We start from the raw sequence: 16641 nt of genomic DNA, 5'->3' as shown, positions 1-16641 counted from the left end.
TCCTGTCTGATTTATGATTTTGATCTCCTCTACATGTATGTAATCTCATCCATGTTGTCATTCTTTTCAGTGTTTGGTCAAAAATGGGAATAAAAGTATAATTTCTATTTTTCATAATATTCATAATATTCAATTAGATCACAAATAATATGTACCTTGTGTCTTCACCACCTTCATTCCAATGAACAAAAGAGCTTTTATGAATATCCGCCTTTACATTTGATTTTTTTTTCACAAAGGCCCTATTGTAACTTTCTGCTTCCATTGACACAATCTACTCTGGCTCTTTAATTTGGTTATTTCCCAATTTAATTTATAACATTCTGATTCATTATCTGGTCTTTAACTTGTATGGGAAGCTGAGACCTATAAAATTCTGGCAGGACTGGACAGAGTGGATGCAGATGGGATGTTTCCAATGATGGGAAAATCCAGAACCCGGGGCCATGGTTCGAGGATAATAGGCAAAGCATTTAGGACCGAGATGAGGAGGAATTTCTTTACCCAGAGGGTGGTGAATCTGTGGAATTCATTGCCACAGAGGGCAGTAGAGGCAGGTTCATTAAATCTATTTAAGAGGGAATTAGATCTATTTCTTCAGTATAAGGGTATTAAAGGTTACGGAGAGAAGGCGGGGACGGGGTACTGAACTTTAAGATCAGCCATGATCTTGTTGAATGGCGGAGCAGGCTCGAAGGGTCGAATGACCTACTCCTGCTCCTAACTTCTATGTTTCTATGTTTCTATTACTGATTTCTGGAAAATATCATTTGTTATACTTCATCAAATCTTACTCTTTGCTACCCACTTCCCAACAAATTTTGGAAGAGCGCCCCAAGATTTCCTCCAATTCATTGCAGTCTGTTTTTGCTAGTGCCTGCTGGAACTGTACGAAGTCAATACCAAAAAACATTTTTAGATATGAACTCGTCCATCATGGATTGTTCACAGGAATCTCTTGGTGGCTCAAAACCCAATATGAGATTCATAGAGAACAATGCATAGTGGGCAGGATTCTATCGAAGTCGCTCAAAAACCAGCAGTTGACACTGCTGCCTACTGCAAAGAAATCCCACAACTTCCTATCTATTGAAGATATCTGTTGAAGATATCTATATCTATGTGAGATGCTGCCTCAAGGAGGCAGCCAGCACCCCTGTTACCTTGGTCACAACATCTTCTCACTATAGTCTTTGAAAAGAAAGTACAGAAACCTGAAGGTTAACACCTTTAGATTCAGGAACAGCTTATATCCAACCACTATCATGCTCTTCGACTTTCCCTTGCTACCCTAACCATTAACTATGGAACAACAAAAAGACTGCTTTATTTTTCTTGCACTAACTGCAAATACATACTAATTTATCTATCCTTTAAATTACTAGGCAGGTGAACCGGCCCCACTTGTAAGCCACGTGGCGGTGCAGCTGGCCAAAATGGCGCCCTCGGGAGGATTCCCTTCCTCCCAGCACGGGGCTCAGAAGCCCGCGCTGGGGGAACCACGTGATGCCAGGGTGACATCAGCGCCCTCCAGCGCGGTTCTCAGCCAGCTCACTGAGCTCAACCCGTCTGGTTATGTGTGTTCTTTCAGGAGTAGTGCGGCTGCTGCTAAATTGGTGACCCTGACTGGTTCAAACGTCTTTGAACCCATCATGAATGAGTCTGGGATCAGAGCTATAGCCGTGAAACTGCCTGAATTCTGGGTTCAGGAGCCGGAGACCTGGTTTGGCCACGCGGAGGATCAGTTTCACCTCCGCCAGATTTTGTCTGACACGACCAAATTCTACCATGTGGTCGCTGCCCTGGACCAGGCCACCGCCAGACTCTTGCTGCACCTCGTTCAGCACCCACCCACCGAAGACAAATACGAGACCATCAAGCGAGTGCTTACCGGATCCCTCAGACTATCCAGACACCAGCGTGCCACTCGGATGCTGCACCTCGTCGCCCTGGGGGACAGGTCCCTAATGGAGCTGATGGACGAGATGCTCACACTCATGGGTGAGCACACCAACTTCCCACTCTTCGAGCGCATTTTCCTCGACAATATGCCTGGGGACATCTGGCCACTGCTGGACCAGGAGAGCTTCACCGACCCGAGGAAGGTCACCCAGAAGGCCCAAAATCTATGGCTTGCACGATTCCCGGTCCAGCAGGTCATGAGGCACGATCACGCCAAGTCCGCCCCTAGCGCTGCGGTAGAGCATCCGGCCCCTGCAGGGGCCCCCAAGAGCATAACCAAGGCCACAGCATCTGCTCCAGGCCTCTGGTTCTACCACTAGTGCTGGGGAGGCAAGGCTTGGAAGTGTCGTCAGCCCTCCTCGTTCCAGGGAAACGACCGGGCCGGCCACTGTTAATGTCTGCAGCGTCTGGCCAAGGACACAGCCTCCTCTACCTGCAGGACTCAGTCAGCAGCTGGCGGTTCCTCGTTGACACTGGAGCCCAGATCAGCATCATCCCGGCCATGGCCGTCGAGTCCAGGAACTGACCTTGTGGACCTCCCCTCCATATGGCCAACGCAACAAAAATCCAGACGTATGGAGACAAGACAGTCCACTTCCAGATCGGCCAACAAAATTTTGCATAGAGGTTCACAGTCTCGTCCCCCCGACTGTCATTCTGGGTGCAGACTTCCTCCTCGCACACGGGCTTCTGGTGGACATTCGAGGTAGGCGCCTGGTGGATACCCGTACCTTCCAGGCCATTCACCTCGACGCCTCTCGCTTAGAGAAAGCTCAAATGGCCATGATCAGCACACCCAGAGACGAGTTCCAGCGAATCCTGGATGAGTTCCTGACACTCCTCAAGCCACAGTTCTCTTCTGCCTTGCCGTGCCATGGGGTGTTCCACCACATCCCCACCCAGGGCTCACTGGTTCACGCCAAAGCTCGCCGGCTCCCGCCTGACAAGTTCCAGGTGGCAAAGGAATTTTCGCACCTGTTGGAACTGGGGATCATTCGGCGGTCCGACAGCCTGTGGGCCTCGCTGCTCCACCTGGTCCCGAAAGCCTGCGGTAGCTGGCGTCCCTGTGGAGACCATCAACGGCTCAACGAGGCAACAGTTCCTGACCGTTACCCCATCCCTCATATCCAAGACTTTACGGCCTACCTGCACAGTGCGAGGGTTTTTCTCCAAGGTTGACTTGGTGCGTGGATATCACCAGATCCCAGTGCACTCTGAGGACATATGTTTGAATTCCTGCGCATGCCATTTGGGCTCAAGGACGCCTCTCAGACATTCTGTGCCTCATGGACTCTGTGGGCAGGGACTTGGATTTTGTCTTTATTTATTTGGATGACATCATCGTCGCCAGCAAGGACCAGGTGCAACACAAGGCCCACCTATGAGCTCTTTTCTCCTGGCTGGCTGATTTTGGCCTTACCATCAACCCAGCCAAGTGCCAGTTCGGGAAGGAGTCCATGCAGTTCCTGGGCCATACCATCACGGCTGAAGGAGCCACGCCTGCCGCTGTGAAGGTCGCCGCTATCAGGGAGTTCCCACGCCCGGACAGCCTCGAGGGGCTGCAGAGTTCGCGGGTATGGTCAACTTTTACAACCGTTTCATCCCAGGAGCTGCGCGCATCATGCAGCCGCTATTCGCCCTCATTGCAGCCAAGCACAAAATGCTCGCTTGGAATCCAGAAGCCTGCGCCGCATTCGAGGTCACCAAGGATGCCCTTGTGAAGGCCACCATGCTCGCCCATCCGCACACCGACCTGCATATGGCACTCTCTGTCGATGCCTCTGCCACACCCGTTGGTGCCATCCTGGAGCAGCAGGTGAATGGACATTGGAAGCCACTGGCATTCTTCAGCCGCCTGCTCCGCCTGCCAGAACGCAAGTATAGTGCCTTCGACTGCAAGTTACTGGGCATGTACCTGGCAGTGTGGCATTTCCACTATTTTTTGGAGGGGAGGACTTCTACCATCTTCACCGACCACAAACCCCTCACCCAGGCGCTCGTGATGGCAAAGGATCCCTGGTCAGCCTGCCAGGAGCGTCACCTCTCCTTCGTGTTGGAGTTTACCACCGACATTCGGCACAAGGCGGGGAAGGACAATGTGGTTGCCGATGAACTGTCACTACCGGCCATCTGCGTGCTGATGCCCGGCCTTGACTTTGACCAGCTCGCCTGGGACCAGAGTCTATGAGGAGACGAGGGCCTTCAAGACCACCATCACAGGCTTTCCAAGACCTCCTGACTCTTGAGTGGTGAAGACCTAATCCTGTGCGATATCTCCATGGGCACCCCACGACCAGTGATTCCCCAGCAGTGGCGCAGGCACGTCTTCCGTCACATCCACGACCTTTCACATCTGTCCATCAGGTCCACGGTCAAGATGGTGGCAGAATGGTTCGTGTGGCATGGGCTGCGGAAGCAAATCGCGGGCTGGGCCAGAACATGCACTCATTGCAAGACATCCAAGGTGCACAGGCACACCAGGGCGCCCGTACAGGGGTTTGAACACATCCGGGAACGGTTCAGCCACATTCACGTGGACATCGTCGGGCCTTTACCCATTTCCCGGGCCAACTGTTACCTGTTTACAATGGTGGACCACACCAATCGCTGACCTGAGGCGATCCCGATGCCAGACACCTCCACCGACTCCTGCTCCCGAGCACTGTTGCATGGTTGGGTCGCCCGGTTCGGCATCCCGGGTAACCTCACCAGTGATTGGGGCGCCCAGTTCACATCTGCGCTCTGGGCACAGCTCACCAACTGGTTGGGGATCCAGCAACACCGCACCACGGCCTACCACCCGCAGGCCAATGGACTGGTCGAACGTCTGCACCACCACCTTAAGTCAGCACTCATGGCCCACCTCACTGATCCCAACTGGGCGGACGAACTGCCTTGGGTACTCCTGGGCATCCGCTCCACTCCCAGGGAAGATCTGCAGGGATCATCTGTTGAGCTGGTCTATGATGTGCCACTGGGACTACCTGGTAAGTTCGTCAATGCACCTCACAATCCCAAGCGGTCGCCGCACGAACTACTTCCTCACCTCAGGGCACACTTGGACTCGTTTGAACCCCCACCGCTGCCCAGGCATGTCACCCTCCCGTCTCACATTCCCAGCGACTGCTTTCCGCGGAGTACGTTTTTGTTCGGCGGGGCCTGGCCGCGGCACCTCTGCAGTGACCGTACGAGGGGCCGTACAGGATTGTACAGCGTTCCAGCTCCATGTTCATGCTGGACATTGGCGGCAGGCGGGAGCTGTTTACCATGGACAGGCTGAAGCCAGTGCACCTCTATCCCACTGAGCCCGTGGTCGTAGCCCAGCCCAAGAAGCGAGGCCACCCAACGAAAAAGGACATTGGCGCCGGTTCTGGTGGGGGGGGGGCTGTGTGGCGGCTCACCACTAGGCAGGCGAACCGGCCCCACTTGTAAGCCATGCGGCGGTCCAGCCGGCCAAAATGGTGCCATCGGGGGTGTTCCCTTCCTCCCAGCACGGGGCTCAGAAGCCCACACTGGGGGACCATGTGACGCCCGGGTGATGACAGCGCCCTCAAGCGGTTCTCAGCCAGGTCCAGGCTGGGAATATAAGTGCAGCCCAGCAGCCTGCAATAAACTAGTCTGCTCACTAAGCTGAACCCGTCTGGTTGTGTGTGTTATTGCAGGAGCAGGTGTAGCTGCCGCTACACCAGTACAGGAAGAAATTGTATACTAGTGTGTCTTGTGTGCTTATTTGGCTGTAGCAAGTATGAATTTTGGGTGCATGACCATAAACTCATTATCATAACTTTTAAAACATGCCACTTCTTTCCCTCCCCACCCCTTTTTCACACACAGGCAATTCTATCTGTGACTTCATGGTCTGTTCTTTCCCCCCTTGGGCCCCTCCTGTTGTCACCCCAGAAAGTGCATAACTTGGCACCACATCTCCCTGCACTCCGCTCACCTCCCTCCAGGGCCATAAACAGACATTTAAGGTGAGCCAATTTTGCTTGCACCTCGTCCAACCTACTCAGCTACATTCAGTGCACTCCGTGTAGCTGCCTCTACAATTGTGGAATGTTGATTGGGTGACCATCTTGCCTCGCGCCCAACCTCTGTTTGCAGATTGAAGCTGGAACTCCTTGTTATTAGCCCTTTTAATTCCCCGCATCATTTACTATTTCCATATAGGTTTTTCTGTTATCTGCCTCATCTATGACCAGGTTGAGGCTAAACTTAAACATGAGGAACACCCATATCCTATTCCTCCAGATCAGCCTTAAATAGCAAGAAGATTTTGAATTTTCCAGTTTTTGTTAACACCCCACCCCTACCATGGTTCGACTATTTCAATCGCTTCTTTACCCACTGTCCACCCCTACCTGTCTCTCTGCCTCTCCCACCATTTTTTGGTACCCTCGCTAGCCACTTCCCTATATATCTTTATATTCTCTGCACTTCAGTCTCAATAAAAGCTTTCGAGCCATGATGTTGACTGACCAAGGATATGAAAATGGTGTCGCTGCTGTAACAGCAGCGCTGCCGTGGACCCATGGAGAGCGAGGGACGGAGATACAATGCTCCCACGGGGTTCAACTGCGATCAGCTCTGCACAGTTTTTGAATGGCCCGTTAAAGGAGCCGACGTTAGTTTTAATTAAAATCCTGTAACTGTGGGATCTGTGCCCAAGTTGTCAGCACCTCTGATTGGCAGCAGCCATGAGGGGTTGCAGACTCCAGGGGAGCGGAGGACTGGCACAGGGCACCAGAAAACAGGGAGACCATCCCCCTGTCTGAGGAGAAGCAGGGGAGGTGACCACAGTCGTGGACCAGTGAGAGGGCTCTGCAGCTGAAAGACCCACGCATGCAGTGGACTGCTGACGACTCAAGGCCAGGCATCAACAGAGGCTGTGGGCTGCTGGAGACTGCTGTCGGGGGACTTACGCTGGGCTGTGGACTGCTGGAGACTGACTTAAAACTGGCTGAAGGGGTCCCAGGTATCGGAACAGGGATATGAGGGGGTGCCGAAGTGCTCCTGATCGTCGGAGGTTCGCATCTGGATCTTGGGTTTCCAATGGTTTAGACTGAACTCTGTGAGGCTGCAGATGCATTGGAGGTGAACCTATGGAAACTCGGTGATTCTTGGGGGCATCACTCTTTTGCTTCTCTTTCTCTGACTGTCAAAAGCACCAGGCAATTCCTGCTGATGCTGAATCTGTCTGCCTTACAGGAGGAAAAAGCAATTCTGTGTAATATGACACTGTTTTATTACATGACAATAAATTTAATCTTACCTTGAATTTCTCCCTGTATTCTTTTTGAGCCATTGAATCTCTTCAGCCTCTTTGCTTACTTACATAACTCTGATCTCATCAATGCTCTGTGGATTGTTAGTATTACCTTATTGAAATTGACATGTTCTAAGGCTCTATTTGCCTTGGCACACATTGGCAAACAAAGTAACAATGCTTTAAATATTTGTTAAACTTTCCCACCCCATAAATTACTTGTTCCTCTTTAGTTAATAATATAATCTTCAGCAATATGATTTAATTGTTTACTGTGAGAACATAAATAGGAACTGATGCAGACTATAAGCTGGTCTAATGTTCTGTGAATTGTAGCTGATCCATTTCAACACCTGATCTATTTATTCAATATTATGAGTGCTCACAGCCATTTGGGATTGATTTCCAAAGATTTTCTTTCACCATGGAGTTTTTGCACCACATAGACCTCAGTATTTCATTAACATACTTCGAGGGAGGGGCAATAAATTCTAGTCCTGGACCCCTTTAGTTTCAGGAGGAATATAATGTATATTATTCCTCAAGGTTATATTTAGCCTAACCCTGGCAATAGATGAGGCAGATAGCAGCATGTCAATGTGGTACTGTTGAGGGTAATTAAAATGCCTAGCAACCAGTTTTGACTTTCAGACAAGAACAAAGGTGTTCGTCATAGTGGTTTCCCAATCTGAGTTCTGTCTTATCAATGTAGAGGAGGCTACACCTAGTGCACCAGGACCATAGGCAGATCTTTCAGATGAGGGAGAATTTTTGTGTTCACTTTGTCCAGCCTAATTTACTCAGTGTGTTAAACACAACATGAATGTTGAATTCCCCAATTTTAGATGACCCTTTCCACTATATAGTTTCACTGTTTCCATTAATCCTTTACCTGCCCCCGACTCCTGGTGGTCTCTTCCCCTACCTGTCTCTCAGTCAAGTACCCTATCACCTCTTAGCCATCCCATCCTTCTCACCACTTTATACATCTGATATCTCCTCTTTCCATTTTAGATTTGACAACAAGGACTTTCGTGCACTTTATTATTTAATTTTCTCTGTTTGCCACAGTTGGTTTATTCACATTCGTTATCTGTTTATAGTTCTTTATTGTTTACATGTATACGCCGAGTACATTTTTTTGTACTACCATTAAGTGATAATTCTGCATCGCCCGCAGAAAAAGAATCTCCAGAGTTGTATATGATGTCATGTATAGACTCTGACAATAAATCTGAAATCTGAAATTATACTCATTTAGTGACTATTAAGAAGTGCTTTGTTTTACTCTTTCAGTTGCCAAGTAAAACATCTGGATGTAAATCAGACAGTGATTGTGAAACCGGATATCATGATCCTCACAGCAATGGTATGTTACTGAAAGGACGTAATGAACGGTGAATTATCAAAAATGCAGTATGTTTCAGGTACATTTAATAAACAAAATGGCGAAGAAATGGTACTGGTGGGCAGATTAAATGAAATCCCAAAGGATTCTGAAGATTGGAAAGAAAAATTACATATTGTTCACTTGTGTTCATTGTGTAAAGAAATCTGCCATGCCATCCTGAAATGTTGGTCATTCTCTTTCCCTCACATGTTGCTTGACCTACTCAGTTTCTCTACCAGATTTTGTTGTTCTGATTCCAGTATCTACAGTCTCCTGTGTGCCTAAATGTAAGTCCTGCCCCTCAACATGGCTGACTCTTAGTTGCCTTCTTAATTCTGGAGCAATTATGAATGTTGAATAAATGGAAACTTTGCCAGTGATGTCCAAATCCATTAAATTATGAATATAAAATGTCTTACAACTACCTCTGTTCTATAATTGGAAGTATCATAAAGGAATTTTAGTGTACAAGTTGTGTACATGTGCCACAGGAGAAACTCACAATTAAGATTCATCTAAGATGTGTGTCTTGTTGTTCTTTTCCCTTCTGCCATTTTGTTTATGTTTCTTTAGAAGTTGATATAACAGTGTATTTAATATTGTAAGATCCCCAGAAGAAATCTGGCAGCATAATATTTAACCAGGCCTATAGAAAACCTAAGATGGTATTGTTCTTGGATCTTCAACCCTTGAAAATGGCCTGGTCTTTCTTTTAGTGGTTGCAGATATTTTCATCCATAAATAATAAATCTTTTCTGTTCTATAGCTTAGTATTAGGCTTATGTAGCATGCTGAATTAAAGTAGAAAATGGTGGAAATATTCAACATGTTGGGCAGCACCTGTGGGGAAAGAGAAAAAGTTATCATGAAACATTTTCTGTTTTTGTTTCAGATTTTAAGCATCTGGAGAAGTTTTGCTTATCAAAGCTCCTTAAGTTTTCAGAGATTTTCAGCCTCTCTCGTGACCATCACAATTTAAAAAAAAATATCATCTTGATTACATTGGTAGTATTAGATTCCCTTGTAGCTCCAGTACTAGAAAAAGGGGCAAGGGAAGGCCATTTATTCCTTTTGTGGCTGCTTCACCATTGAATAAATCCAGCTGACCTCTTACTTCTATGACACTTTCTTGCTCTAATCCCATTTTCCTTGATTCCTGCAATACCTAGAATATATTGATTCCTTTCATCCCGGGTCAAAGAATGAAAAAAGTTCCTCTTCTGTTTTGTTTGGTTAACTTCTTGTTTAGAGATTAATTCCTAATTTAACAGAATCCAGTTTAAATGTTGTAGTTTACTGTAAGATTGCTGGAAATAAAGAATTATCAGTTGAGGCCAAAATAATAGTTTATTGGAAACCTTGTAGTTTGCTCATTTAGTTGATGGAGGGAATAATTTACACCACATATTGGTGTTGGAACTCTGATTATTCCTAGTTAACCTCCGAGCAGCCTGGTGTGAGTTCTTGGCTTCCAAGACACATGCTGGTCCGCTGCTGTAGTGTCCTGTAGAGTCTTCTCCCAAGATTCTTCTTAGTGGCAGGAGGGTGTTCTGCTTTGGTGCCCTGCATTAGTCTGCTCCTCTCCTGGAACACACAACCCTCTCACTTGGCTGCCAAGCATTGAGATAATATAATGGAATTCTCCTATGACCTTTTAAAATAGTGATGTGGTACAGTCATTAATTCAATATCAGAAATTCTAATAGTGCCATTAATTGAAATTCCCATCTTAATTGCTTATAGTTGTACAGTGTGGAAATAGGCCCTTCAGGCTAACTTGCTCACACCAACCAAAATGTCCCTCTCACACGAGTCCCTTTTGACTGCATTTGGCCCATATTCTTTATAAACCCATCCATCTGTCCACGCTTACAGTAAAAAATTAATAAATGCAATGAAAGTTTGATTCAAACTAAAACTATACATTTTAACATTAATTTCACACAAATCAAACTTACCAGAATTTTTAAATATATATTTGATCTAATCTTGCAGAATTCCAGTACCCTTGCTTTTGGTTCATATAGCAAAGATGTGAAAATAACTGAGCTGGAATAACTGGACATTTTAAATCAAAAGGAAAATGTACAAAGTTTTAATCATACTGAAAATCTCAATTATTTTTGTCAATCCATTTTTTAATTAAATAAATCTTTTTAATATTTTTTCAAAAACCTTTGTTGGGTCAAATTCAGATGGTTGTGGCTAGCAGTTCTATTGGAGTCACCATTGTTAATTCTGCTTTAATCTGATCCTGCCTCTTTGTGATCTTTTGTGCTTGCAGTTAAGTGTGAATTGGGCTTGTGCCACTGCAGTAGGAGTCTGGAACAAACTGAGTCACATGACCTTACATCCTTGTATCTAGCACTCTGCTCTGTGGTGCTGTAGCCATATTGTCCTGGGATTTCCAGCTGTAAACTGAGTTATTTCCATCTGTGATCCAGTGCAAGTCATTTAAAATAAAATCTTACTGAAGTCCTGAAAAAACCCAATCTCTGTATTGACCCACTTTGTTGGAAAGCAAGTATTTTGTGAATGTTCATATGAAACTCTCACGATTGCCTCTTTGTCTTTAAAGCTTAGTAGCCTTACCAGAACGGGTCAAGGGCTGGTTTCACCCATTCTCCTCGGTCCAGGCATTCGGTGCGCACGTTCATTGTGGATACGATTGCTGAGTTCATCGGTGCGAAAGACTTGAGGAATCCAAGTCTCAAAAAATTTCACAGCATCTCTGCCTTCTACACCTTCTCTCAGACCAACTATTCTCACTTTGTTTCTCCTATTGAAGTTTTCCATGTAATCAATTTTATCTAAAAGAAGTTGCTTGTCTATTGACCATTTTTCGGCTTGTTTTTTCAGGTCTTCAATCTGTTTATCATGTTTACCGAGATCTCTCTCAGCGCCATCCATCCTTTTGGATAGATCATTTATTTCTTCACCCATATCTTTTACTGAAGTGGTGAGCTCTTTCATAGCATTTTCCACACCCGTGAAATGTTGTTCCAGTCCTTCAAATTCTTGCAAAAGCCTTTCTGTCTCTCACATTTGTTGAGAAATAGAGGCAGCTCCCCCCACACTGTTTGTTGAGGTAGCTGGTGATGCCAGAACTTCTTTGTCATTGGTCTTGGCTTTTTTTTTGCGTGTGATCTTCCAATTATCTTCGACACTTCTTATTCAAATGTTGTATATACACTTTTTCAAGCAAAAAATTCTACTGGAAAACACTTTTTGATCATCTTTTAATTCTTTTTATTGGAGAGCTTGGAAAAAAACACGTCCGCTCAGCCACTTAGCATGGCCGTGCCCCACCCCCCGTACAAGTCATTTGAATGAGGACTCCTGATGTGAAAGTTAGGAAGATGGGAGGTAGAATCCCAAAGAATCATCAAAATACCTGTAAGGGATGTAGGAAGATGTCTAGAGTAGAATAATGACCCAAAAAAAGCAAACTTACAGGCAAAAATGGAAAGAAATTGGCATTGAAATTAGGAGACCTGACTCTAGGTGCCTTGTGGTGGGGAAAATGCCAGGGCCGCATTGAGGCCTGCTGAAGGAGTCGATGCTCCAAGTGAACAGCCTGCCCAGGAAAGAGATGGGACTCAGAAGAAGACGTCACTCCAGACTGGCAAGTAGTGGCTGAAAGCCCTACAGGAAATTTTAGGGAGAGGGAGAGGCTTGGGATTCTCCTCCCATAACAAGAACACCAGGTCGGGCATCCTTTCATCACACACTATGCTCACGGGAAAGCGGATGTGTGCAGCATTCACGGGGTGGAGAGGCTGGGGAGTGCAGAGAAGGAGCCGGGCCGAAAATTTAAGAAGCCAGGATGAATTGGCGTCGGGTCCAATGTCAGAATGAATGGTGCAGCATACCTCAGTTACAGCGGTGGGTCCAGAACCAGATTGAGTGGAGTGGCAGGCTGAGAAGGAGTAGGTGGCGTCGGGCCGGGTGCGGAAACGAGCTCCAGCGGCAGGTCCAGTGCTGGGTCAGAAGCAATGAGTACCAGCAATGGGAATGATGAGGCCGGGGGTCGTGATGAAGATCCAGCCGGCGATGGAGGAAGGCTTCATAGGGCCACAAGGCTCAAAAAAAACCTTTTAACGAGGCAAAGCATACAGGGGGGCTTGGAGCCCTCCCTGTGAGATGTGATGGAGGTGTTTGGCCTCATGGAGGACAGACTCTCCCAGGCAATGGATAAAAGGGCTCAGGACATGGGAGAAAAATTAGATAAAATGCAGGGTGCCCTCTCAGAATTGATGGGAAGGATGTCAGAGGTAAAAGAAAGAATGGGGCAAGCAAAGATACCAAACATAATATGGGGAATACATTAGACACACTTATGAAGGAGAGGGACCATTAATGGGGGAAGTTAGATGCCCTCGAAAATTATAGTAGGAGAAATAATGTTAAAATAGTGGGGCTAAAAGAAGGGACAGAAGGACAAAACCCTGTGAGCTTTTCCAAAGCTGAATCCCTGAGGTGCTGGGCAAAGGCACATTAGGGGAAAGGGTAGAAATAGAGAGGGCACATATATCCCTCCTCCTGAAATCGGGACCCGGGCAGAAAATATGTTCTGTCCTGGTGAAACTATTACATTACCAGGATAGGGAAAAAATATTGCAGGCAGCAGCAGGTGGTGCAAAAAAGAGAGGATGTCCCATGGAAATAGAGGGGAACAAGGTTTTATTTTACCCCAATAGTAGTGCTGCACTTTTGAAGGCCAGGAAGGTGCTTGAGCCAGTCAAAAGGCTGTAAAGCAGTAAGTGTACAACTGTTTATTGAGATGCCCAGCAACCCTGAAAGTGGTGTTACCAGAGTGGGGGAAAGGAAATTTATTACTGACCCAGGGAGGGCACAGCAATTTGCCGAAGATTTACCCACGCTTGGAGGTAAAAAGAATTAAAACCAAAATGGGGACTAACCAACAATGATGTATACATTTATTGTGTATTGTAAAGTATTCTGGCATAAAAAGATGTAAATACTGTGTTCAAATTGTTACGGGTCCAGAGGACCCCAAACCCTCAGCAATAGGAATTCATCAAGTTAAATGGTTACTTAAACAAGAGTTGCTTTTAATTTTCTTTAAACATAACAACAGGATTGAACTTTCGCTTATTACTATTAACTTTATCCCCTTCTAATTCTAAGCGCACGTGTATGTAATGTGTATATGTCCAGAAAGTTCTTTGCTTTACAGTCCAATCTCACTTCTTAAAGTTCACCAGTATTAGGCAGTTCTTATACTGTGCACAGAATTTAACCAAGCTCTGGTGCTTAAAGTTAAACGGTTATTGCTCAGGAAGGTTCTTGTTGGTTTCAGAGAGAGATTCGTTGCTCGTTGGACACCCACAAACTGATTTACTTCCCACGATCAGTACTTCAGTGTCTTGCCAAAGAAACATGCCCCATCGTGGGTTTTCCAAATAATAACCTCTTCTTCCAGGTCAACATGGAGTTCCTCTTGTTTCCTTTATTTAAGGAGAAACACTCTAGCCAGCTATTTCCTCTTGCAAGGACTACAAGGGTTTTTCAACAGGCTGAATTCAGAACTCACAACCCATCTTCAAAATGGAGTTTTCAAGAAGCCTGCCAGCTTGCCATGTTGCAGCCTCCAAAAGCCACTGCAGAACTGAATTCTCTCTCTCCAAAGAATCACATTTTCCTCTCTCTGCTTGCAAAACTATATGACCCCCAAGGCTCCAGACCCAATCTTTGAAAGATCTTATCAGTTTCTTCAATAACAACATCCACAAATGATCATAGTGGCATTTCTTTTCCCCCTTTCAACCCTCTCCCCTTCCTTACCCCACTTCAAAAATTAATAAATAATAAATCAAAACAGAAAAAAAGTCGTATCGTCCATTTTCACATATTTAAATCTTATGGTGCTCATAATTATGTCGTTTTAAGAGATGGAGGTTTGTAGTCGGCATTCTCCGTCATATTTTATGTCTGGTTCCCAAATTTGTTCGAATATGTACACTTGTCAATCTGAATGTAATTCAGATTGTATGTAATTTTTTCTAATAGAATACCCTTGTTTATTTCTGTATACCACTGTTGTATTTTTAGGCTTGTTTCCATTTTCCAGGTTATAATACATTTTTTTGCTGCTGCTAGTGCCATCATAATAAATCTTATGTGGACTCTGTCTAATTTTAGTCCTAATTTTTTGCCTCATATTATTTATCAAAATTTTCTTTGGATCTTTTGGTATATTATTTTTTGTGATTTAGTTTAATATTAGGTTTAGATCTTTCCAGCAAGTTTTTACTTTTCAACGTGTCCAAATTGTATATAATGTTGATCCAGTCTCTTGTTTACAATGAAAGCATCTATCCGATGCTGTTGAGTCCCACTCTTTTAAAATTTCTGAGGAGTAATGTATAATCTATGTAGCCAGTTATATTGTAGTATATATAATCTACTATTTATCGTGTTCCTCATTGTTCCTCTACATAGCTTCTCCCATGTTTCGTTCTTTATCTCTGTGTTTAAATCTTTTTCCCAACTTTGTTTTGGTTTATACCTTGTTTCATCCTTTTCCTTATATTGCAATTTGATGTACATGTTGGTAATAATTTTTTTAATTATCATGTGTCTGTGATTAAATATTCATAGTTGCTACTTTCTGGGAATCTCAAGCTATTTCCCAGTTTACCTTTTAAATAAGTTTTCAATTGGTAATATGTAAACATTGTACCTTGTGTTATTCCATATTTATCTTTTAATTGCTCAAGTGTTAATAACCTTTTCTATCCCATTCCTTGAAAAATAAATTATCTATTGTAAAGGGGATTAATGGGTTTTGTGTTAATATCATTTTTGGTATTTGATAATTTATCTTTTTTCTTCCAGGTGTATTCTTTTCCTTAATTTAAGTATGTGATGTAGTACTGATGAATTGTTATATTGCGTGGCGGCGCACATACTCGTGGTGAACCGGCCCCAATTATACTGCCGCGTTGCGGGACAGCCGCGAGAAAATGGCTTGAACCCAGCGTGCGCCTCAGGGAGACATGATGATGTCACAGCCCACACTGCCCTTAAAGGGGCGTCCACGAGTATTGAAATAAACGGTCATTGAGAGCCTCCAACGTGGTGGTTATGAGTCTCTTTCATCGTAGCTACTGCTACATTGGTGACCTCGACAAGTCCAGACATTTTTCTGGCCTCTCAGTATGGATCCCGCAGAGATCAATCCAGTCGCGGTGAAACTGTCCCCCTTCTGGACATATCGCCCACATACATGGTTCGGGCAGGCGGAAGCACAGTTTCGCCTCCGAAACATTTCTTCAGACGCCACGATGTTTTACCACGTCATGAGCATACTCGACGAGGAGACTGCGGCCAAGGTGGATGACCTCATCCACAACCTGCCGGAGGTCGGTAAATACCCCACCCTCAAGAACCTCTTCCTCGGCACCTTCGGTTTCTCCCCGCAACAGTGCGCCACCAGACTCCTGCACCTGGACGGGTTGGGAGACAGAACCCCGTCGGCCCTGATGGACGAGATGCTGGTGCTGGTAGAAGATCACAAGCCATGCTTCTTGTTCAGGCAGATCTTCCTTGAGCAAATGTCCAAAGACATACAGCTCCTGCTGGTGGACGAGAAATTCTCTTACCCATGGCGAGTTGCGGCCCAGATACCCTCTGACAGACCAAGCAGGAGAACAAGGCCGGCATCAGCCAGATCACCCAACCAGGGCCTAGTCAGCCACAAGCGCCCCCCAAGCACAAGCCAGAGGAACACAACCCTACCTGGTGCTTCTACCACCAACAATGGGGGTCTCAAGCCCGTAAGTGCAGGCATCCCTGTGACTCGGCCATCCGCCGTTGATGGCTGTGGCAGCTAGCCATGCAAACAGCTTCCTGCACATGATTGAAAAGTCCACCAGCTGATGTTTCCTAGTGGAGCTGAGCATTTTACCCCCGAGCACAGGGCCCCTCCTTACGGGCAGCCAATGGATCCGACATCAAGACCTTCGGCACTCGCAGGGCACAGATCCAGATTGGGAAG

General features: G+C 45.7%; 1 protein-coding gene across 2 annotated transcripts in view; it reads left to right on the top strand.

The window, feature by feature from the left end:
• p2rx4a (purinergic receptor P2X, ligand-gated ion channel, 4a) overlaps positions 1-16641 on the top strand; it is a 91049-nt gene that overhangs the window by 35918 nt on the left and 38490 nt on the right. For both annotated transcript variants that reach the window (XM_069933316.1, XM_069933315.1), the window contains exon 4: positions 8525-8597. In XM_069933316.1, coding sequence (XP_069789417.1) covers positions 8525-8597 — 73 coding nt within the window. The remainder of the gene's footprint in view (positions 1-8524; positions 8598-16641) is intronic.

This window comes from Narcine bancroftii, chromosome 4, assembly GCF_036971445.1.
Source record: "Narcine bancroftii isolate sNarBan1 chromosome 4, sNarBan1.hap1, whole genome shotgun sequence".
In the NCBI taxonomy this organism is placed as follows: Eukaryota; Metazoa; Chordata; class Chondrichthyes; order Torpediniformes; family Narcinidae; genus Narcine; species Narcine bancroftii.
Note: the sequence above shows the minus strand (reverse complement) of the source record. Positions and strands in the feature narration are given on the sequence as shown.